Raw genomic sequence first — 21,798 nt, forward strand, 5'->3', positions numbered from 1 at the left:
TTGTTTTGCTAATGAATTTATTAATAATTACTTTGTAATGATGGTTTCTGAAAACATTCTCACAAAAGTTGAGCTTTGAGTAACATGCAATATCTTGTTTATATTTTACCTTAAATAACTTGAATGGCTGAACATTCCAGCAATTTTTATGATGGCTCAGAATTTGTTTTGTCAACTCGGCTTTGTCCAAGACAAATCAAAATATCACCTTTGCCACTATCCATATTATGTGTAAACTATATATTGAGTATAGTGCTTTTGAAAATTCGTCAATGAATGTATCAATTTTTCTTATTTGTTCATTAACTGTGGGGCATAGCTGGCAAGTTCAGTTTTATTGAGGCCCCTAATGAAACTTGAGAAGGTGGTGGGGAGATTTCTTTTGCTACAGAATTCTGCCGGGGTGATTGGGGTGTTGTGAGCCATGTGCAGCACCAGGGCCTGTGATTTCTGTCCCTGTATCATTAAAGTATTACCTCCTGCCATCAGTTTTTTATTTCTATTTCTGGAGCTACAATCCTTTTCGTCTGTTCTTTTTATTTCAGGCCTCTGTTTCTTTTCATTTTTCAGTTTGTTTCTTGCTTTGGAGTTTATTTCTTTTGTACTCTTTCAAGCATTTGCAAACATCATTGTCTTAAAATTAATTTTTCTGTTTACTTTAAATTTAGCGCTTTATCACCCTTCAGTTAGATTAACTATCAATTTCATTCTTTTTTTTATACCAAAGTCTATGTTGTGGACTGAATGAACTTGTGGTTTGGGAATGTTTTAATCTGTTGAATAATTATTCAATTGACACAGGATGTCATTTTTCAATTCTGAGCCCATTCTCTATTTTTAATGTGCTTTTTCTGACACTTCATTTTGCTCTTGTTCAGAATGGCTAACATTTAATTTTCAACAAAACTGATTCTAAAATCAAATAACTTAAACCTCGCCCTATCATTACAAGCTAAGAACTGTTGGAAAGCTTGGAAAACCTCTCAGTCTGAATTGGCCATCATTGAAATGAGTAAAACATCCTCATTTAGATCATGCCAATGCAGTAAAAGCATTCATTTCAAGAGCGCTAGAACACAACAGTAGAGTGGTACAGCTGAGGGGGTTGTATAAGGCTCTGGTCAGGCCACATGTGGAATGCTATGAGCAATTTTGAGTCTTATGTATAAGGAAGGATGTGCTGACTTTAAGGGGATCCAAAGAATGTTTCCAAAATTGATCTTGAGAATGAAGCGCATGTGAAGAGCGGTTGAGGACTCTGGGTCTGTGCTCATCATTTAGAAGGATAAGGGTACATTTCATTGAAACTTGCAGAATACTCAACTGCCTGGATAAAGTAGACGTGGAGAGCATGTTTCCACTAGTAGGAGACACTAGGATGCAAGGGCACAGCCTAAGAGAAGGAGCAGCTGTATAGAACTGAGATGAGGAGGAATTTCCTCAGCCAGGGATTAGTGATTCTGTGGAACTCATTGCCGCACAAGGCAGTGGAGGCCAAGTCACCGTGCATTTAAGATAGATATGGATAGGTTCTTGATTGGTGAAGGGATCAAGGATTCCAGAGAAAAGGCATGAGAATGGGGTTGAGAAACCTATTGGCCTGATCCGTCATGACCCCGGGGTTTTTAGGGGCGGCACAGTGACTCAGTGGTTAGCATTGCTACCTCACAGTCCCAGGGACCTAGGTTTGATTCCACCTTTGGTGACTGACTATGTGGAGTCTGCACATTCTCACACGTATCTGCATGTGTTTCCTCTGGGTGCTCTGATTTCCTCCCACAGTCCAAAGATGTGCAGTTAGATGGATTGGCCATGCTAAATTCCCCATAGTATCCAGGAATGTGCAAACTAAGCGGAATGGCCATGTGAAATGCAGGGTTACAGAGATGGTGGGTATTGGGGGGGTCCTGGGTCTGGGTCGGATGCTCATCAGAGGGTTGGTGTGGATTCGATGGGTATAATGACCTGCTTCCACACTTTAGGGATTCTATGATTAAATAGTGGAGCAGACTTGAAAAGACTCAATGGACTCATTCTGCTCCTATATCTTATGATTTGAGTTATTTAAGCTTTGGGGGTAAATATGTACTGTAAAAGTTTCAAGTTTTTAAATTAATAAATTTAAATTAATCAAGTTAAACTCAAGAAACTGTAAACATAACAGATATACTTTATTTGCAGGAACAATTTACAGCAATGAGAGATCTGTACATGAAGAATGGTCAAGGTTTTGCATTAGTATATTCTATAACAGCACAGTCGACATTTAATGACTTGCAGGATCTAAGAGAGCAAATTCTTAGAGTCAAAGACACTGATGATGTAAGTATGTGCAACTAGCTCTTTCCTGGAAAGCCTGATTCAAACTTTTCTGGGTTGACTTTTGTTTCAATGCTAACTATGAAAAAGCAGAGAAATTAACAGAGATCCAAAATTCACTTCCAGTTTCTATTTCAGGCTAATTTAAAGCCAAAAACTTCTGAATCCATGCAGTACAGATAAAATTGTTGTATCATGCCACAAGCTAGTGGGGTATTGTTCATGTTTAGATCTCTGAACTTTCTTTGGTGTTGTCAAAGTGGAAACTAGATTTTATCTAAGATAGGGAATGAGATTGGTAAGGGGATATAACCAGGTTAGTTTATATGTTGTTAGCACCACTTTAGAAATGAGGTTATGATGTTGAAGAAGCCACCAACAGCTCCTCCAATCACACCCTTGTTGGAGCTGATCATCATATGGTTTGAAGAGCATAGGGTGGAAGAGAGCATGTTTTGTCAACTCCACCACTTAACCTGCCCCACCCTGGAACATGGCCATAAATAATTGTATCAACGCACTGGGTTTTGTCAGGCACTCCTGTTCCTGTTCAAGACCAGGCAAGCCAACGGCTTCAATACATCAGCTGTTTTGGGGTCCCTGTTGGATTTTATACCCATCTAGAAGTTACAGAGCTGCATTTGGGGTTTCAGTCCTTAAAAGAAAAATCACCTGGTGGAGCACCCAATACTGTGATAACATGCCAACATAATGCTTCCCTGCCACATATTCGTCTCTGCAGGTGCTATAAAATTCAGACCATTGTTTCACCCCTCGAAATAACACAGTAAATGTAACAAATTTTTAATTTGTACTATTTGAATAAGCTGTTCATAGACTAATTTATAATCATTCAGACATTGTTGATAGTCCAGACTTCAGATTGAATCTTGAATGTGAAATTCTACCATAATGTTGGAGGAAATTCTTTTGTTGAGATAAGGAATAAGATATTAAGTAGCTCAGTTTTAAATCATTTCAGCACTTAGTGCTCTCAATGCTTACATAATACAAATAACTTGAATCAGTTGAGTACTGTTACCTTTAAAAAAATCCTGAATGTGTTATTTTCATGTCAAAATCAAGTACAGAAAGATGTTCATGGTATTATTTTTCAAATTGTTTTGGAATGAACTTTGTTCTATATAAAGGACACCCTCTCTATCCAATGATTTTTGAAGTTGGGGAGATGTTAGCCTTGACTTATTGTTAATAGACCTCAGTAGAACAGCTCTGTTATTTTGGTGAATTTAAAGTACTGCAGGTGCTGGAAATCTGAAATAAAGGCAGAAAGTTCAGAAGAATTGTTTTGGTATGCAATGTTAACTCCACTTCTTCCTCTACAGATGTTACTGGACCAGCTGACTACTTCAAGCACTTTGTGCTTCCATTGTTTTGAACCTGTTTACCATAACTTTGTGAAAATGTGGGAAATATGTAAATACTCTTGCTGAACTTTGTACCTTTACAGATGTGAGCATATAACCAAGGCCTCCATTTTTCACATAGCACTTCTGGAAGGAACATGTTTTTGAGTACCTCAAATTGCAGCCAGTTCTATTGAACCAAAATACAAAGGCATCATATTTATTTTATTTCCCCGATTGCTGTTTATGACTTGTTACTGACTTGTTACGCTTTGAGCCTGATGTAGAGTTGCATATTTGTCTTCCTGCATTCTCAAAGAAAGGTAGTCTGATCTTGTAGAGAATTCCCATTAGTCGATCTCTTTTTTCCTTTCTCTCCTCCCCTCCCCCAACATGAAACATGGCCCCGCCCTCAAAAACCCTCCATATTGAAAAAAGTCATTGACAAGCTAGTTTTGCCAAATGATGGTTGTAAAGGGAAACAAAAGAGGAGGAAATTCTTGAACACGTGTTTAAGAAAAACTTTGAAGCAAAGTCTTCAGAGGGAAAGAAGTTTGCTCTGAGGAACACAAAATGATTTATTCTATCAGATTATTATGTAACCTTTTCTTCCATACCATCATCTCAACTAGTAAGTTTTAAATGTGTTTACTTTAAATGCCACTCATTAGCTCATGAACAGTTTTATGCTGTCAGAATCTGCAGATTTACAAAATGAAGTCAACCTTTGACATTACAGTGCTTCTCGGGTATTAGGATTAATCCTAAAGCATAAAGTCAGCAGCTGCTCCACAGTATGATGGCACCTGGATCAGCGATCTGCACCCATCTACTTGACTAAGGGTTCTGAAGGAGAGTCACTGGACCAAAAACATTAATTCTAATTTCTCTCCAAAAATGCTGCCTGACTTGCTGAGTTTTTCCAGCAATGTCTGTTTTTGGTTGCTTGAGAATGGTTTTCCTGTCTCGGTGTAAATGAAGTTCTCCAATATCTTCCAGATTCCTCCCCTCATCTTCTACTCAAGCAGCAGCCAAACTTGTACTGATATCAATGTATTTGAGTGTAATAAATTTGAGAAATTAATTGACAGCTGTAATAATCAGTGACTTTTATGGCAGTCAAACTACCTGACAGGAAATGGAATTTGTGCTGAGGAGTTAAATCTTCTAATTGTGGTTTACTGCATATGCTTATCTCTTAAACACTAAGCAAAGTTGAGGCTTTTTGAAGGATGTTAAACCACAGATGGTGCTTCTGCCAATATAGCTGAACAAGAGAAAAATTGACAAAATATTGACATTTGCCTCTTAATATGAATGAATGTGAGATATTCAGAGGACGAGGTATAACAGAGTTTAATCGAGGAAGTACTGGAGATTTTTGTGAACCAAGGGAATTAGGACTCTAGTTAAAGGGGCACAATGGTGAAGAACTGATACCTTTATTGATAATAAGATATAGCAAATGTAAGTGCAAGCGATTACTGTGTTTATGCAGAATGTGTGTCTTGACATACTGAATAACATGAGAGCCAAAGTGCATCTGGGAGAAAACAATTGTGTGAAGGGGTTTTGAAAATTTTACTATACTACTCAAAATACAAACACTGAGTCAACTGAATTTTTTTTAGAAATGAAATAGATGCTGACTTGGACACTTTGACGTGTTTGGGGATTGCTATTCTTATGAGCTCTTGCACCATGTGTATAGAAATTAGCTGCAGTCTCTAAATCCAAAGAATCTTGTTTATATTTATTTTCCAAGAGAGTTGAAATATTGTTCAGTTTTCTTTGTTTAGTCAGAATGTATTTTGAAGAATTACTTTTTGTGAATTTGCTATGCCTCCTGTTCATTTATATTTTTGCGATTACTTAAATGTGTTGGATGAAAGAAAATCCAGCCTAAGTAACCTTTTAAGTATTGTATCCAAATTTCAGAGCACAAAATATTTTGAAATGAAATAGGCCACTTAACATTGTAATTCATCTATACACCCAGAAAAGAAAACCTTGCACTCTTAAATACATTGCTCTAGTTGGTTCTTAAATAAATCAAGGTTTCATTTTCTTCTTACAATGAAGTCCATTCTAAGTGTTGATTTATCTGTATGGAGAAAAGAGCCTTCTTATCCATTGTAAAGTTACATTTTGTTCGTTTGAACTCATATCCACATCCTATTGCACAGTTTTATTTGTAGAATTCAGGGTTAACCTTTACCACCTCCACTTTAAATATCCGAAAATGACCTTTCCACTGTCCATTTTACAGTCTGTAAAGCCCAATTCTGAACCTGGCTCCTTCACACTCATTGCTCGACTGTTTCCTGTATTCCCAGGTGACCAGAGTTTAACACAGTGCTCAGATTATAGTCTAACCAGCGCATAATATAGATGGATTATAATTTCATCTGAGTGACGTTCGACCACTTTGGCTTTCTTAACACTAACCTATGCTCTTCAAATCTGTACCTAGTATTAACTCACTCACATCTATTTTATCCGCCAAGTTTTACTCAGCTTTGAACTTAAAAGTTCCAGACAAATGGTAACTAATGAAGAGGTGTCTCTTTGAAGTTTAAGACAGTGTGATATAGTTTGCCACATTGACTTGTGCTGTCATTTGCTGAAAGAAATAAAACAAAATCAGGATTATTTTGAACTATATCATTGCATAAGCAACATTCTAACCCTAAATAATTCAGCTGTTTTATGCAGAATTGAAATTATTTGTTTTTTTATTTCTGCTGTTCCCTTTTTTATTTCTGCTGTTCCCCTTTTTTATTTCTGCTGTTCCCCTTTTTTTATTTCTGCTGTTCCCCTTTTTCGATATGTCCTGATACAACTAATTTTAAATTGATTGGTGCCTTAATAGTAATGATTATCTCACAAATCTTCCTGCAAGTTTACCTTGGCACTCTTAGATAAGTATCATCTAATCCAAGCCAATTTAACCCAATTTACTGAAGACCCCACAAGTGAAGATATTACCAACAAGATTTCACTTTTTGTAGCTTTTATTTTAACAGGAATCAGAACTAATGAAAATGACACAGAAATTAACAGGAAGTTGATATTTAAAATGGAAAATACTGTAAATTTCACTTTGTACTGCAAACTGACGTTATTACTGGTCAAATCAGATCCCAGACTGAAATCTGACTTGATTATTTTGATTATTTTTGCTTACAAATTAGGTGATCTCTCAATGAAGCATAAGCACACTGTGTGCAGGTTTGCTTTAACCATGAAACAGAATTTGGTTTCGCAACAGAAATAAAGATAAAATAGATTAACCCCAATCCCACAACTCCGCTTTAGAGATTTTGAAAACATGGTAAAATATAATCCTTTAATCACAACAATACCCCTGTACAGCACTTGATCCCTCGGATAGTACTTTCACCAGACAAAATAATCTTTTTCCTCTCACCTCTCAAAGTTAATTTAACTGTGACGTCAACTCCAAATCTGGAATATGTGAAAGCTTTTTCCTGGAGCTTCCGAGCACTGAAGTTTAAGCATTCTCGGTTTCAAATAACTTCTTAGCAGTTTTATTCAAACACCTCTGGTTTGGAAGTGTAACTAAACCCCTGACTCTAAGGTGATCTGTTTTGCTATCATCTCCCTTTCACGGGAGCACAGTAGCATACATCCATCTTCATGAAGGATTTATGTAGTACAGCCATATTAATACTAAAAAACCTTTATCTTCAAGCTATGGGTGTTGACCTAAACTTTGAAATTTATAGGTTTATACTCAATTTTACCCTTACTCAATCTTTTATGTGCCTGATTGTAAACTCTCCATCTGTACATAACCAATTAGTTCTGAAAGCAACCGCTCTGTGAAGTTATAAAAGAAACCACCATGGCTGCAGAAATACTCTCAAGTTGATTATTAAACTCTTCAGCCACATAGAAAAACCTATATGTCACTAATTTAAAATTCAAACATTAAAACAAGTATTAAAATATATGTATGTCACGCACTCTACATAATAACTTGAAACAGTTGGTATAACATTTACTACTTACACAAATACAAACCTTTGCGTGGGCCAGACAATGTCTTATTGGGTTATGATGTCATCAAGGGATGTTTCTGCAAGCCCCCTCAAGTCATGATCGTCCTGATAATATAATTTTCAGAGTCCTTTTTATCTGACCAACCAGTAACATCCAGGATCACAGTTTTGGTCACTTCTGAGAAACACCAAGCTCTTTAGAATTTCCAAGGTAATCGCAATGTTATCTAGGTTTCAGATGTTTTTGAGCTAACTCCCACACTACCTCCTAAGTGTACCTTTCGCTTAGTCTGCCAAACGTAAAAACTGACCTCTTCCCGACAATGATAAAATTCTTGTGAAGAGAAGAAGCATGTATGTCAGCCTTTCCCTTGTGCCTGTATCCCTACTGAACATCATCACCTTCCAGATAATGTTTCATTCCTTCATGACTGCCAGTTGCACAATTTCATTCTTAATTTTCTTGTTGATACTGCTTCCAGGTCATTATTACCTAAGAAATTTTAACTGAGTGCATGAAAGGGTCTGTTTTCATGCTATACCTCTCTACAACTGAATAATTGGTGAAGGTTCTTCAAAATTATTTTCAAACATCTTAAAGACAATTATAAATTCCAGTGACTTTAGGAAACTGCACATTTTTATTGCTGCATCCAGGTCAAAAACCATTACAGGTATCCATTTAAACATTAATAACCCGATAAGCACTCTTATCTCCTTTATAACAAAGTTTTGAATTAACTGAGGCATTCCTTGTGAGGTGGCTAAAGACATTTTCCCAGACACCCAAGTTTACAGACTGTTCGGTCCAATTCTTCCACGCTGACCAGTTATCCTAAACTGATATAGTCCCATTTGGACCATTGCCCTCCAAACCCTTCCTATTCATGTTCCCATCCAGATGCCTTTTAAATTTTGTAATTGTACCCACATCCACCCCTTCCTCTAGCAGCTCCTTCCATACACGCATCACCCTCTGTGTGAAAATGTAGCCCCTCAGCGCCCTTTTAAATCCTTCCTGTCTTACCTTGAACCTATGTCCCCTATTTTGGGCTTCTCTACTCTGGGAAAAAGTTCTTGGCTATTCGCCCTGTCCATGCCTCTCATGATTTCACAAGCCTATAAGTTCACTCTTTAGCCACTGACATGCTGAGGATTAAAGCCTTAGCCTATTCAGCCTCTCCCTATAGCTGAAACCTTCCAATCCCAGCAACATCCTTGTAAATCTTTTCTGAACCCTTTCAAATTTAACAGCATCTTTCCTGCAGCAAGGATACCAAAATTGAATGTAGTATTCGAAAGATGGCTGAACCAATGTCCTCTACAGCCGCAAAATGACGTCCCAACTCCATTACCCAGTGCATTAACCAATGAAGGCAAGCGTGCCAAAAGCTGCCTTCAACACTGTCTACCTGTGACTCCACTTTCAGGAACTATGCACCTGCATTCTTAGGTCCCTTCGTTCAACAACACTCCCCAGGGCCCTACCATTAACTTTCTAAGTCCTGCCCTAGTTTGCCTTACTGAATACAATACCTCACATTTATCTAAATCAAATTCCATCTGCCAATCCTTAGTCCTTTGGCCCATCTGAGATAACTTCCTTCATTGTTCTCTACACCACCAATTTTGGTGTCATCTGCAGACTTACTAACCATACTTCCTATATTCACATTCACATTTTTATGTAAATGACAAAAAACAGTGGATTCAGCTTCAGTGCTGTGGCACATCACTGGTCACAGGCCAGCAGTCCAGAAAGCAACCGTCTAGTACCACCCTCTGTCTCCTGTCTTCAAGCCATTGTATCCATTTGGCAAGCTACCCATGGATTCCACATGATTTAACCTTGCTAACCAAACTACCAAGCGGAACCTTGTTGAATGAATATTTTGCATCAGTATTTACTGTGGAAAAGGATATGGAAGATATAGACAGTAGCGAAATAGATGGTGACATCTTGCAAAATGTCCAGATTACAGAGGAGGAAGTGCTGGATGTCTTGAAACAGTTAAAGGTGGATAAATCCCCAGGACCTGATCAGGTGTACCCCAGAACTCTGTGGGAAGCGAGAGAAGTGATTGCTGGGCCTCTTGCTGAAATATTTGTATCATCGATAGTCATAGGTGAGGTGCTGGAAGACCGGAAGTTGGCAAACGTGGTGCCACTGTTTAAGAAGGGCGGTAAAGACAAGCCAGGGAACTATAGACCAGTGAGCCTGACCTCGGTGATGGGCAAGTATTTGGAAAGGCAAGGACTGATTAGGGATAGTCAACATGGCTGTGTGCGTGGGAAATCATGTCTCACAAACTTGATTGAGTTTTTTGAAGAAGTAACAAAGAAGATCGATGAGGGCAGAGCAGTAGATGTGATCTACATGGACTTCAGTAAGGCGTTCGACAACGTTCCCAATGGGAGACTGATTAGCAAGGTTAGATCTCTCAGAATACAGGGAGAACTAGCCATTTGGATAGACAACTGGCTCAAAGGTAGAACACGGACTATTGTTTTTCAGACTAGAGGCCTGTGACCAGTGGAGTGCCACAAGGATCGGTGTTGGGCCCTCTACTTTTTGTCATTTACATAAATGATTTGGATGCGAGCATAAGAGGTACAGTTAGTAAGTTTGCAGATGACACCAAAATTGGAGGTGTAGTGTAAAGCGAAGAGGGTTACCTCCGATTACAACAGGATCTGGGCCAATGGGCTGAGAAGTGGCAGTTGGAGTTTAATTCAGATAAATGTGAGGTGCTGCATTTTGGGAAAATCTTAGCAGGACTTATACACTTAATGGTAAGGTCCTATGGAGTGTTGCTGAACAAAGAGACCTTGGAGTGCAGGTTCATAGCTCCTTGAAAGTGGAGTCGCAGGTAGATAGGATAGTGAAGGCGGCGTTTGGTATGCTTTCATTTATTGGTCAGAGTATTGGGTATAGCAGTTGGGAGGTCATGTTGCGGTTATACAGGACATTGGTCAGTCCACTATTGGAATATTGCGTGCAATTCTGGTCTCCTTCCTATCGGAAAGATGTTGTGAAACTTGAAAGGTTTCATAAAAGATTTACAATGATGTTGCCAGGGTTGGCGGATCTGAGCTACAGGGAGAGGCTGTTTTCCTTGGAGTGTCGGAGGCTGAGGGGTGACCTTATAGAGGTTTACAAAATTATAAGGGGCATGGATAGGATAAATAGACTCCCCTGAGATCGTGGAGTCCAGGGTGAGAGGGGAAAGATATAAAAGAGGCAACTTTTTCATGCAGAGGGTGGTACGTGTATGGAATGAGCTGCCAGAGGATGTAGTGGGGGCTGGTACAATTGCAACATTTAAGAGGCATTTGGATGGGTATATGAATAGAAAGGGTTTGGAGGGATATGGGCCAGGTGCTGGCAAGTGGGACTAGATTGGGTTGGGATATCTGGTCGGCATGGACGGGTTGGACCGAAGAGTCTGTTTCCATGCTGTACATCTCGATGACTCTATGAATGCCTTGCTGAAGTCCATGTAGACAACATCTACCATTCTGCCTTCATCAACCTTCTTTGTCACCTCTTTAAAATACTCAGTCAAATTAGTGAGATATGATTTCCCCGACACAAAGCTAAGTTGACGATCCCTAGTCAGTCCTTACCCTTCTGACTACATTTTTCCTCAATGTTCACAAGGAATAACATTGAGTATTTCTGCCTGGAACCAGCATTTTGTGCCCTGCAATAACATTTTCTGTTCTTCGCCTGAAACTGAGATTTAAATAGGCCATCTATCCTCTGTCTTACTGTTTCAGTCACAAGACATGTGTTTGCAATAAGAAGCAGTTGCTGATCTGTCTCCTGATATTGTTAAAGGATTTCCATTTAATAGACTCACATTCAGGTCTTTTTGTAGCTCGATCAAATTTATACTGGCAGGAACACCCACTGCAAAATTGAGCCTGCTGCTATATTTTTCATCTTTACTACTGTCGTGTCAAAGGTTGAGAATAAAAATCTGTGTTTAGAAACGGTAGTATCTCAATTTTATTTCTCTTCTTGCATGTCACTCATTGTTAAGTTATCCTTTGTTTATTGGATATCATTCTAACCCACAGCAGTTGGGTGGAAAAAGAGAGCTTTGCTCTTTTTTTTGTTCTCTTCCTGGAGGTGGAGATAAGTTTGTGCTCATTTCACTCCTCTACTCTGTTTTCATTAATTTGTGTTATTGCTAGAATCCATACTGAGATTACGGTGGCTTTTCTTTTTGAAAAATACTTGAATTCCAGTCTCTATATATCCCTCTATGGATGGTACACATAACTCATGATTCTTTGTAGAAACTGTATTGTATAAATTTTTTTTTCCTTCTAATAAATAGCTTCATTTGGTATAAGAACAGAAAATTCTGACACTTTCAGATCAGGTAGCATCTGTAAAGAGAGAAATTATTTGGTCTATGTCTGACCAATTTACTTTTTCTAACAATTTCTATTTTTATTTCTGGTTTTTAGCTTCAGTATTTTGCATTGCTATATTTCCTCCTCCTATCTTAGAACTTTACAGAATTTCACTTTTGACATCAAAATTCAAGTAATAAATAATTGTATTTGTGAAAAATGGCCATTTGTCTTGAACGGTTGGCTGTTCCTAATCTGTGAAAGTAAAAATTAGTGTTTTTAAAAAGAAATAAATTAAAGAACACCACTGGAGGAAAATTACTGTAAACGGAAGAATGAAATTGGAGGAAGCTGCAGTAAGAGTGAACCTATAGGAGTCTCTAGATAGAGATTTTGGAATTTGTATGCTGCCTGTATAGCATGCACCAGAATACGTTACACTATATGTCAGTATGTGTGACAACAATAAATCAAACACTCTGGTTCACTAATATCCCTTAGAGAAGGATGCTATTGTCCTTACTTGGTTGGGTTAGATTAGATTAGATTCCTACAATGTGGAAACGAGCACTTCGGCCCAACAAGTCCACTCTGACCCTCCGAAGAGTAACCCACCCAGACCCATCTCCCTCTTACTAATGCACCTAATACTATGGACAATTTAGAATGGCCAATTCACCTGGCTTGCACATCTTTGGACTGTAGGAGGAAACCGGAGTACCCGGAGGAAACCCACCCAGACAGGGGAAGAACGTGCAAACTCCACACAGTTGCCCAAAGCTGGAATTGAACCTGGGACCCTGGTGCTGTGAGGCAGCAGTGTTAACCACTGAGCCACCATCCCACCCCTGACATGTGATTCCAGACCCACAACAATGAGGTTGACACTTAGTCGCCCTCTGGGCAGTTAGGGATGGACAATAAGGGCAGGCCTAGCCCGTGACGCTCACATACCATGAATGAATGAAGAAAAGTTCGTGGTGGTGATGGTACTTTGACATTGATTCACCACACTCAGCATTTCAGAGGTTCATTCTTCCATTTTGAATTCCAGTTTCCCTTATCTGTCAATTGTTAAGAGCGTGTCAGTTCTTTGTAATCTTAGTTAAAATTCTTCTTTCTTACTTTTACCCGCAATCTGTATCTAAACAGTCTGTTCGGACCATTAATGTTGTGTCTTCCATTTTCTGTTGTATGGCCAATTGCCTAAATTGTGCTATGAAGACTGCTGAAAAGAAATGCTATCCAAGCATTTTTTTAGTGCTTCTGATATTTGTTGTATCAGTGTGGATCTGCAAGTTTAACTTGCATTAAAACTAGAAGTACGTCTCAATTCCATATTTTAGCAGGGTCTAATAACTTTAAATGCCAGCAGAGTTTAGGAAATTTCCAAGTAGAATTTCTATAGTCTTGCAGGCCGTGTACTGAATTTCATTATGTACTCTTCTACAAGACTATCTTTGTTCTTCCTTAACTAAAATCTGATCATTATTCATAAATAGTAAATCATCTTTTAGTTAAATGTTAGTTTTTAGATTTTTATTGTCACATGTACACAAGTTCAGGAGTACAGTGAAAATTGCATAATGTTGCCAGGCACGGTGCCATCTTAGATATCAAAAAACTGCTTAAGTACAAGGTAGTAAGAGAAATGAGAGTTAATATCTTAAGCATTAGTTCATAGAGTAGTAGAAAAATAAAGAAGTAGGTGATAGCTTACATTAAAGTCTTTCATAGTTTAAACTAGGAAAATACAGGAACAAATTAAAAATTCAACAGCCTTTGTGTCCTCTGCTTATCTCGTCTTGGTGTCTATTATTGCTGCTGATGCTGAAACTGCTGCCTCTCAACTGTCCCCGTTTCCTCAGGAACATCTTCAGGCAGGATCCACTCGGACGCTGAGTCGAGATATCACCGTGAGCCGCTAAGATACCAGCTGGGAGCTGCTGAGAGACCAGGCCGGGAGATAAAAGGGATGGAGAAAGAGGGGAAAAAAAGGAGGGGGGGGGGGAGGGAGAAGGAAACAAAGTGGAACAGCTCCAGCTTGAGTGTCCTACTCCACCGCCATCTTGACTGGTATCCATGAAACTTCGTATAAATCTTCATTCGTATCCATATCATCAGTTTCCAATTTTGGAAAAAATCCTTCCTATCCTTTTTTTTTAATGGTGAAAGAACCAAAAGCCAGACTTTGTTCCCTAAAGAAGTAATGCTCGTCTACCTGGTTACTTTTATTCTTCTACTGTTTATAAGGTTTATATTGAGAAAATGGGTGGATAGTCATTCTTGGATACTTTAGTTTTGTTTACATCTGTGAAGTTTTCTCCAAATGACTCTTTGGAGAGAATAATGCTTAGCTTTAATCTTTGATTTGCAAACAGCTAATCATCATTTGCTACTACTGTTAATCAGAAAAATTATAAAGTTGGTCAGGCTTACTTTTCCAATCAGCATTTTATTTTCAGCTTGGACATCAGAACACTCCAGTATAATGTGGAGAAATAGTATACACAGACAAAAATAAATATTCTTGGAAAAGCTCAGCAGTTATGGCAGCATCTGTGAAGAGAATCAGAGTCCATGTTTCAGGTCAAGTGATTCTTCCTCAGAACTGATGGTAGCTAGGAAAATGTCGGTTTATATGTAGAAAATAGGGTGGGAGGGGATGAGAAGGCGTAAATGATTGAGCCCAAAGAGAGAGAAGAGCAGTTGGACAGGCAAACAATCTGGCTAGGAGGGTGAATAGCAGTTAATGAGGATTGTTAGTGGCTAAAAATGGTTAGTGTGTAATAGACTATGTGATAACAAGGCCTGGTGGTAGGAGTAGGGGTAAGGACATGGGAGAGCTCAGGCCCTAAAGGTATTGAATTCGATATTGAGTCTGGAAGGCTACAGGGTTCTCAGGCGGAAAATGAACTGCAGTTCTTCCACCTTGTGCTGAACTTGACTGGAACACTGCGGCAAGCCTGAGACAGAGGTGTTGGCCAGGAAACAGAGTGGTGTGTTAAAGTGTTAGGCAGTTTGAAGCTTAGGCTCTCTTTTACAAACCGAACACAAGTATTCTGCAAAGTGGTCATCCAGTCTGCGCTTCATTTCCCCTGTGTAGAGGAGACCACATTGTGATCAGTGAATGCAGTAGACTGGATTGTATGAAGTGCAGGTAAAGCATTGCTTCACCTGGAAGATGTGTTTAGGCACTTGGATACTGAGGAAGGAGGAAGTAAACAGACAGATGATACATCTCCTGCAGTTGTAGCAGAAGATACCATGAGGTTGTGGGGTGTGGCTGTTAGGAATGAAAGAAAAGTGAATCAGTGGGTCCCAGAGGGAACGGTCCATGCTCAAGGATGACTAAGGAGGGGAAGAGAATGTGTGTCTGGCTGTGGCATCTTACTGAAGGTGGCGGAAATGGCGGCTACTGATCCTCTATGTGAATGCTGGTGGGATGGCAGCTAAGGACAAGGGGGACCATGTCACTGTTGCAGGAAGGGAGGGGGTAAGGGCTGAAGTACAGGAGATGCATCCAACCGGCATTTTATTTTTTTATTTAGTATAATAAATAAAAAATGATGCACCCAGTTCTCACCCAATTATCTCTTAATTATCTTCGCAATCACCTGTTTCCTCGTTCTATTAGATTTTTGGGCATCTGTGCCAAATCTTAATAAATGATGATACTGGGGGCCAAGAGTGGAAGAACCCAAGGGAGTTACAGATACTCAGTCAATGACTAGATTCAAAACTGGGATTGATACCTTTTTGATCATCAAGAGAATCAAAGGATACAGGAATGGGGAAAGAAAGTGGAGTTGATGCGGAGCTTCCTCTGCCAAGTGGGAAGTGGCATTGTTTTAAATAGGTTTTTGTAGAATTACATACCGTTGCAATTATTTCTAACCCATTTAATACTTATCACCCTTAAATCACTCTTTGCGATAAGTATGCCTTATTGTGTAAACATTCTCTTAGTGAAGAAGGCAGCAGTTTACTGATAAGATTTTTCCAGCAGTGTGAACATTGTCTTTGGAATGCAGAGGATGTGTGAAACATTTTGCAACCAAATGATTAGTCTTCTAACCTCGATGGCAGCATCTAGCAATTGGAAACCTCATGCACAGTACTGTCATCAAAACAATTGTATTGCCTTATGTAAAAGAAAACTCATGGCAATGGTCACTGATGATTCTGTGAGAGTTAAAGGTACAGGTATATTTCTGTAAATTAATCTCAGCAATTATTTTCAGCTGACACAATCATTCTTTTCATAACAAAGATAAAGGTCTTAGGTTGTAGGCTGCAGAATGATTCATGTAGCTTTCAGCAGTAGTATTGCTCTTTTTCTATATGGTTTTATCTTTATAAGTCCATTTGAATTTGTGTGAAATTATGAAGATAAGTGCTAATTAAAGGTATTACGTTCAGTTTGGAAAATGGATATGTTGAAATTATGTGAAAGTAAAAATGGACTACAAGTCATCTTGTATATATTGTATATTAAGATTACACAGCGTGTACATTCTTTAAAATGTCAGTTGTCTCTCTTTAAAATGTTGTCATCATTCTATGTTTGACCTGTTTAGTTTTGGTTCCAAAAGTGAGAGTTTTTGCGCAGTTGAAAAATTAAATAGAATTAAAATTTATGGCAAATTGTGCCACAAGTGCTGTCTTTTAATGTTCAGAATTGTTCATCATTGTATTACTAAAATATGCAGTTGTTGTGGGTACGTTTGCCGAGCTGGGAAGTTGGTTTGCAGATATTTTGTCCCCTTTCTAGGTGATATCCTCAATGCTGTGGAGCCTCCTGTGAAGCACTGCCTGAGGAAGGAGTGGGGGCTCCAAAAGCCTGTGGGTTCAAATAAACCTGTTGGACGATAAACTGGTGTCATATGATTTTTGACTTCGTCCACTCAGGTCCAACACCGGCACCGCCACGTTTATTAAAATAGGGAAAGGCTAAAAAAGTGATTTTTTAAAAAATTGTATTTGCATAAACTTGCACACACCTCTAACAGTAATTCAACTTTTCACTTTTAATATAGGTGCCAATGATTTTGGTTGGTAATAAGTGTGATTTAGAGGAAGAACGTGTGGTTGGAAAAGAACAAGGACAGAATCTAGCAAGACAGTGGTGTAACTGTGCCTTTCTAGAATCCTCTGCAAAGTCAAAGATTAATGTTAATGAGGTGAGACTAATGTGCAGAAACACTGATTATTAATGCATCTTTGTTGCACTTTGTAATTCAAGTAATTATTTCATAATAGGAGACTCTTACCACTTAATATTTGCCTTATTTTTATGTACAAGTACTGGAAAAACAGCATTTTTGACTATTTACATTTTTGTAGTCTTCCTTTACTATTCTGGATCTCCCATTGTTTCATTTTTCCAATCTTTCCATAGTTCTGAGTCCTTGAAGTACTTGTCAAAACGTTTTCCCGATCTTGATGGAATAAATTCTATTTGACATGACCAGTATTTGTTGCTTGCCCATAACTGCCCCTGAAAAGGAGGTAGTGAACTGCTGCCTTGAATATACTGCAGTGCATTTGGCATACAATACTATTAGGAAGGAATTTTCAAGGCTTTGATACAAATCCAGTGAAGCACTGGTGATGTAGTTCCAAGTCAGGGCAGTGTGTGGCTGGGAGGGAATTTATAAACAGTACTGCAAACTGTACTTGAGTGTCATGTTCTAATTTAAAAGTGTGCATGCTTCATGATTTAGATTCCCTACAGTGTGGAAACAGCCCCTTCGGCCCAACAAGTCCACACCGACCCTCCAAAGAGTAACCCCCACCCCACTCTGACTACTGCACCTAACAACTATGGACAATTTAGCATGGCCAATTCACTTGACCTGCACATCTTTAAAATGTGGGAGGAAAACCACGCAGACACTGGGAGAATGTGCAAATTTCACACAGACAGTCGGCCAAGGCTGGAATTGAACCTGGGATCCTGGCGCTGTGAGGCAGCAGTGCTAACCACTGAGCCACCGTGCCACCCCTACTCATGTAAAGTAGAATACTCGCCAGAAAGGTAGTGGAACTGAAATTTCTGAAACCTTTTTCAGAAGCAATCGGAGATTGGATAGTAAAATGTTGAGTACCTGTATTCAGGCTAAGTTAAGGATTGCTGATTAATCTCTCACTTCTGGCTATCTTATAATATTTTTAATGTCTGAGAATTGAGATATATCATAAATTTAAATTATAAGGACTTTTTTAGTCAATTGTTTCATGACATTTATTGCTTAGTGAATTTAATCTCCATCTGTGGTGTGTGCCTTTTTTCACTGTAACATATCTCTTTGAGCTATCCAATTAGTCCCATGACCACTTTTTCCCTACAGACCTGCAAAGTTCTCCAACAAGTGTATTTTTCTTTTAAAATTTATTGAAACTGGTTCCTCCGCCCCTTTTCAATCCATTCGAGAATGAAAAAGACTATGTGTCTGAAAGAGACCTAGAAATTGATTCTCACTGTGCCTTGGCATTTTTTTAAAATTAATTATCCCATGATCTCTGGTTATTGATTATCTGCCAGTGGAAGATTTCTTTGTATCTACAATCAAAATGCTAATAATTTTGAATGCCTATTATTAAAAGCCGTTCAATCTTCCCTGCTCCAGCGATTACAATATCATTTTTTTTGTGTTTCCATATTTCAGAAAACCCTCATTCATGGTATTTTTAAAGTAAGTCTCTGCTACACACTCAGTAAGGCCTTGACAAATGCACATAAAGTGTGGTATCTAGAATTGGATATGCTTCTTTAGTTGACACGTAACGAGTGATTTCCATACCTTTCTGGCTATTGTTCACCTCAATTCAACTTAAGATACGTAATTTATTAATGTTGTACATGAGTCTGAAATTATCTAAGTCATAGATAATGTGAGGTTTGGATTGATTATTCCTTGAAGTATTCCATTCTTAGCAATAAATGTCCATTATGCAATACTAGGACATTGTGAAAGATTTTTAGTTTACTTTATTTAGAATAAGTCTCCAATATTAAAGTATTGTACTACTGCCATGACGTCAGTTGTTGGATGGAAGAAAGGATTTCAAAGTTTGAATGGTATTGATTGTACTATCCATCAGGTAGCATATTTTATTAATTGTGAAGATAATTCAGTAATTATGTAGCCAATTTTAAGATCAAAATATCAACTGTATAAGTGCAGTTATAACTGAATAATGCAGTTAGCAAACTTGAGTTGAATGCACAAGTTTCTGATCAAGAACATGATACACATAGACCAACTATCCTGTAATTGACAAAAAGTGTTATTTGCAGAAGTTTTGCTTGGTCCAAGCCATTTTTTATAACTTGAATATAGTCGCTTCTGATATAACGTGATAGTTCTGTTCTCGTGTGATCTTACATTATAAAATTGCGTAGTAGTCCTGCCATTTAAACTAACGGGGTCAGAATCACATTATAGCCAATACAGGTAAGAAACGTTTGCATTCGACATATAATGGCCTAAATTCTTCAATTGTATTAAAGCCAATTTGTGTTGAAGAAGCACATGTTATAGCAGAACCAACTGTACTTAAAAATTGAAGCATTCCTGATTTACAGGAACTTTAAGAAAATTATGGACCTTATTTAAAAACTTACTGGAATTGTTGTGTATTGCAGATTTTCTACGATCTGGTCCGACAAATCAACAGAAAATCTCCAGTTTATGGAAGGCCTCAAAAAACCTCAAAATGCCAGCTGCTTTAATACAGATCTATTCTAACTTCGAGTCAGGTGAAAAAAAAGGATTGCATGCTTGTTTTGGAGAAGGAGGACAGAGAAAGAAAATAGTGAATAGTGTAGACTATGGTATTAGCTACACATATTTAATCATTAATTTCTTCTGTGTAATAAATGCAAACTTTTTTTGAAAATTATGTGCACACATTTTTACCACAAAACAGAATTCAATCAACTAGTAAGCTGAAGAATATTCCTTAATTTTGACTAAATTTGGTTTTGTTTTATCACTTTAAATGAATTAGGCAAGGAACCTTCATTAATATTAATACATAATATTTTTAAAAGTTCCATAAAAACATAATTAGAAGCATGACTAGGCAGTTCGGCCCCTTGTGTCAGGTCTTCCATTTATACGGTCATGACTGATTTCACCTCGATCTCAACTCCACGTTTCTGCCTGCTTTCCATAACCCTTCAGCGCATTACTCATTTAAAAATCTCTAGTTTCCCTGCATAAATTTGCTCAGTGTACCAGCATCAACCACAAAATGGAGTTGTGAATTTCACAAATTCATGACTGAGAAAAATATATTCTCCTCATCTCTGTTTTCAGTCGGCTACCCCTTATCCTTAATTATGATATCTTGTTCTATATTTTCCCACATGAGGAAACCTTCTGTCCATATATCTGCTTTGTCATCCCTCTTTGGCGTTTTACATATGTCAATTAAATCTCCTCTCATTATTCTAAATTCTAGAGAGTGTATGCCTAAACTGCTCAATCGCTTTCATAAGACAAACCTCTCATCTTTAGAATCAATCTAGTGAACGTCCTTTGAACTGTCTCCAATGCAACTATATCCCTCCTCACGTAAGGGGACCAAAATAGTATGCAGTACTCCAGAAGCAGTCTCCCTAATGCCTTGTACAATTGCAGCAACACTCCCCTACTTTTATACTGTATCCTTTAGCAATAAATTCCATTTGTCTTCCTATTATCTGCATATTAGTTTTCTGCTTTCCATGCATGAGGGCAGCCACATCCTTTTGCTTCCAAGCATTCTGATAATAAGCTGCCTTTTAAAACCTCTGACGAAAATAGATAACCTCACACTTAGTCGTGTTATGCTTCATCTGCTAAGTTTTAGTCCATTCACCTAACCTATCCATATCAATTTGCTTATTTCTTAATTGTTCATTGCTACTTACTTTCCCACCTATTTCAGCATATTCTGCAAATTTGCTGAATTACTTTCTATTCCTACATCAAAATCATTAATGTAGATTGTAAATAGTTGGGGCCCAAAGACTGTACCCTGTGCCACTGCACTAGTTGCATCTTGGCTCTCTGCTTCATGTTGGTTAGCCAAGATAATATATTATGCTAACCCCATGTGATCTTAGCTTGTGTGTTGCCCCTTTGTGCAGCACCTTCTCAAATGTCTTCTGAAGTCCAGATATACTACATCATTAGGTTTCCAATTTTCCATGTTGCTTGTTACATCTTCAAAGAATGCTAGCAAATTAGTTAAATATGATTTATCCATCCTAAAACTATCCTGACCACATGCAAACATAACGTAAATCCCATGCAATATTAAACATTAAAGGTTTGAACATTTGTAAAGTTACATATCTATTTGCAATAGCTCAGTTTTCCTAGTTTTCCCTCCACTATCACCACTGCCAACCTCAACCTTCTGCTCCCTGTTACAAAAGGTTTGAGTTGCATTGAGGAACAATTCCATTGTTCAAGCTGAAAATTAAGTGACAGCACCTTTTAAGGAGTGGTCATATGGCAGTTTCAGAACATACGGGTAGAGGAGAAATGAGTGACTGCCATGAGTCTAGGAATGCTTAGCAAGCAATGTCTGTGTGTACACTGTTCACTAAACAGTTTTGGATACAGATTGAGTGTGATGGTTCTTCGAGGGAAAGCAGTGTAGCAAAAGCCAACTTCAACTTTGATTTACCTGCACAGATGGAGGAGAAGGAAAATAGAAGAGCA

At 38.2% G+C, this 21,798-nt stretch overlaps 1 protein-coding gene across 3 annotated transcripts in view; it reads left to right on the plus strand.

Annotated features, from left to right (window-relative positions):
• The window catches only part of LOC122559705 (ras-related protein Rap-1b), a 71,361-nt gene that overhangs the window by 45,318 nt on the left and 4,245 nt on the right, over positions 1-21,798 (plus strand). For all 3 annotated transcript variants that reach the window (XM_043709624.2, XM_043709623.2, XM_043709625.2), the window contains 3 exons: positions 2,182-2,322; positions 17,116-17,259; positions 19,728-19,841. In XM_043709624.2, coding sequence (XP_043565559.1) covers positions 2,182-2,322; positions 17,116-17,259; positions 19,728-19,814 — 372 coding nt within the window. In that variant the 3' untranslated portion in view covers positions 19,815-19,841. The remainder of the gene's footprint in view (positions 1-2,181; positions 2,323-17,115; positions 17,260-19,727; positions 19,842-21,798) is intronic.

This window comes from Chiloscyllium plagiosum, unplaced genomic scaffold (assembly GCF_037043375.1).
Source record: "Chiloscyllium plagiosum isolate Xiang-an unplaced genomic scaffold, Cpla_swu_hap1 HiC_scaffold_19, whole genome shotgun sequence".
NCBI classification, from domain to species: Eukaryota; Metazoa; Chordata; class Chondrichthyes; order Orectolobiformes; family Hemiscylliidae; genus Chiloscyllium; species Chiloscyllium plagiosum.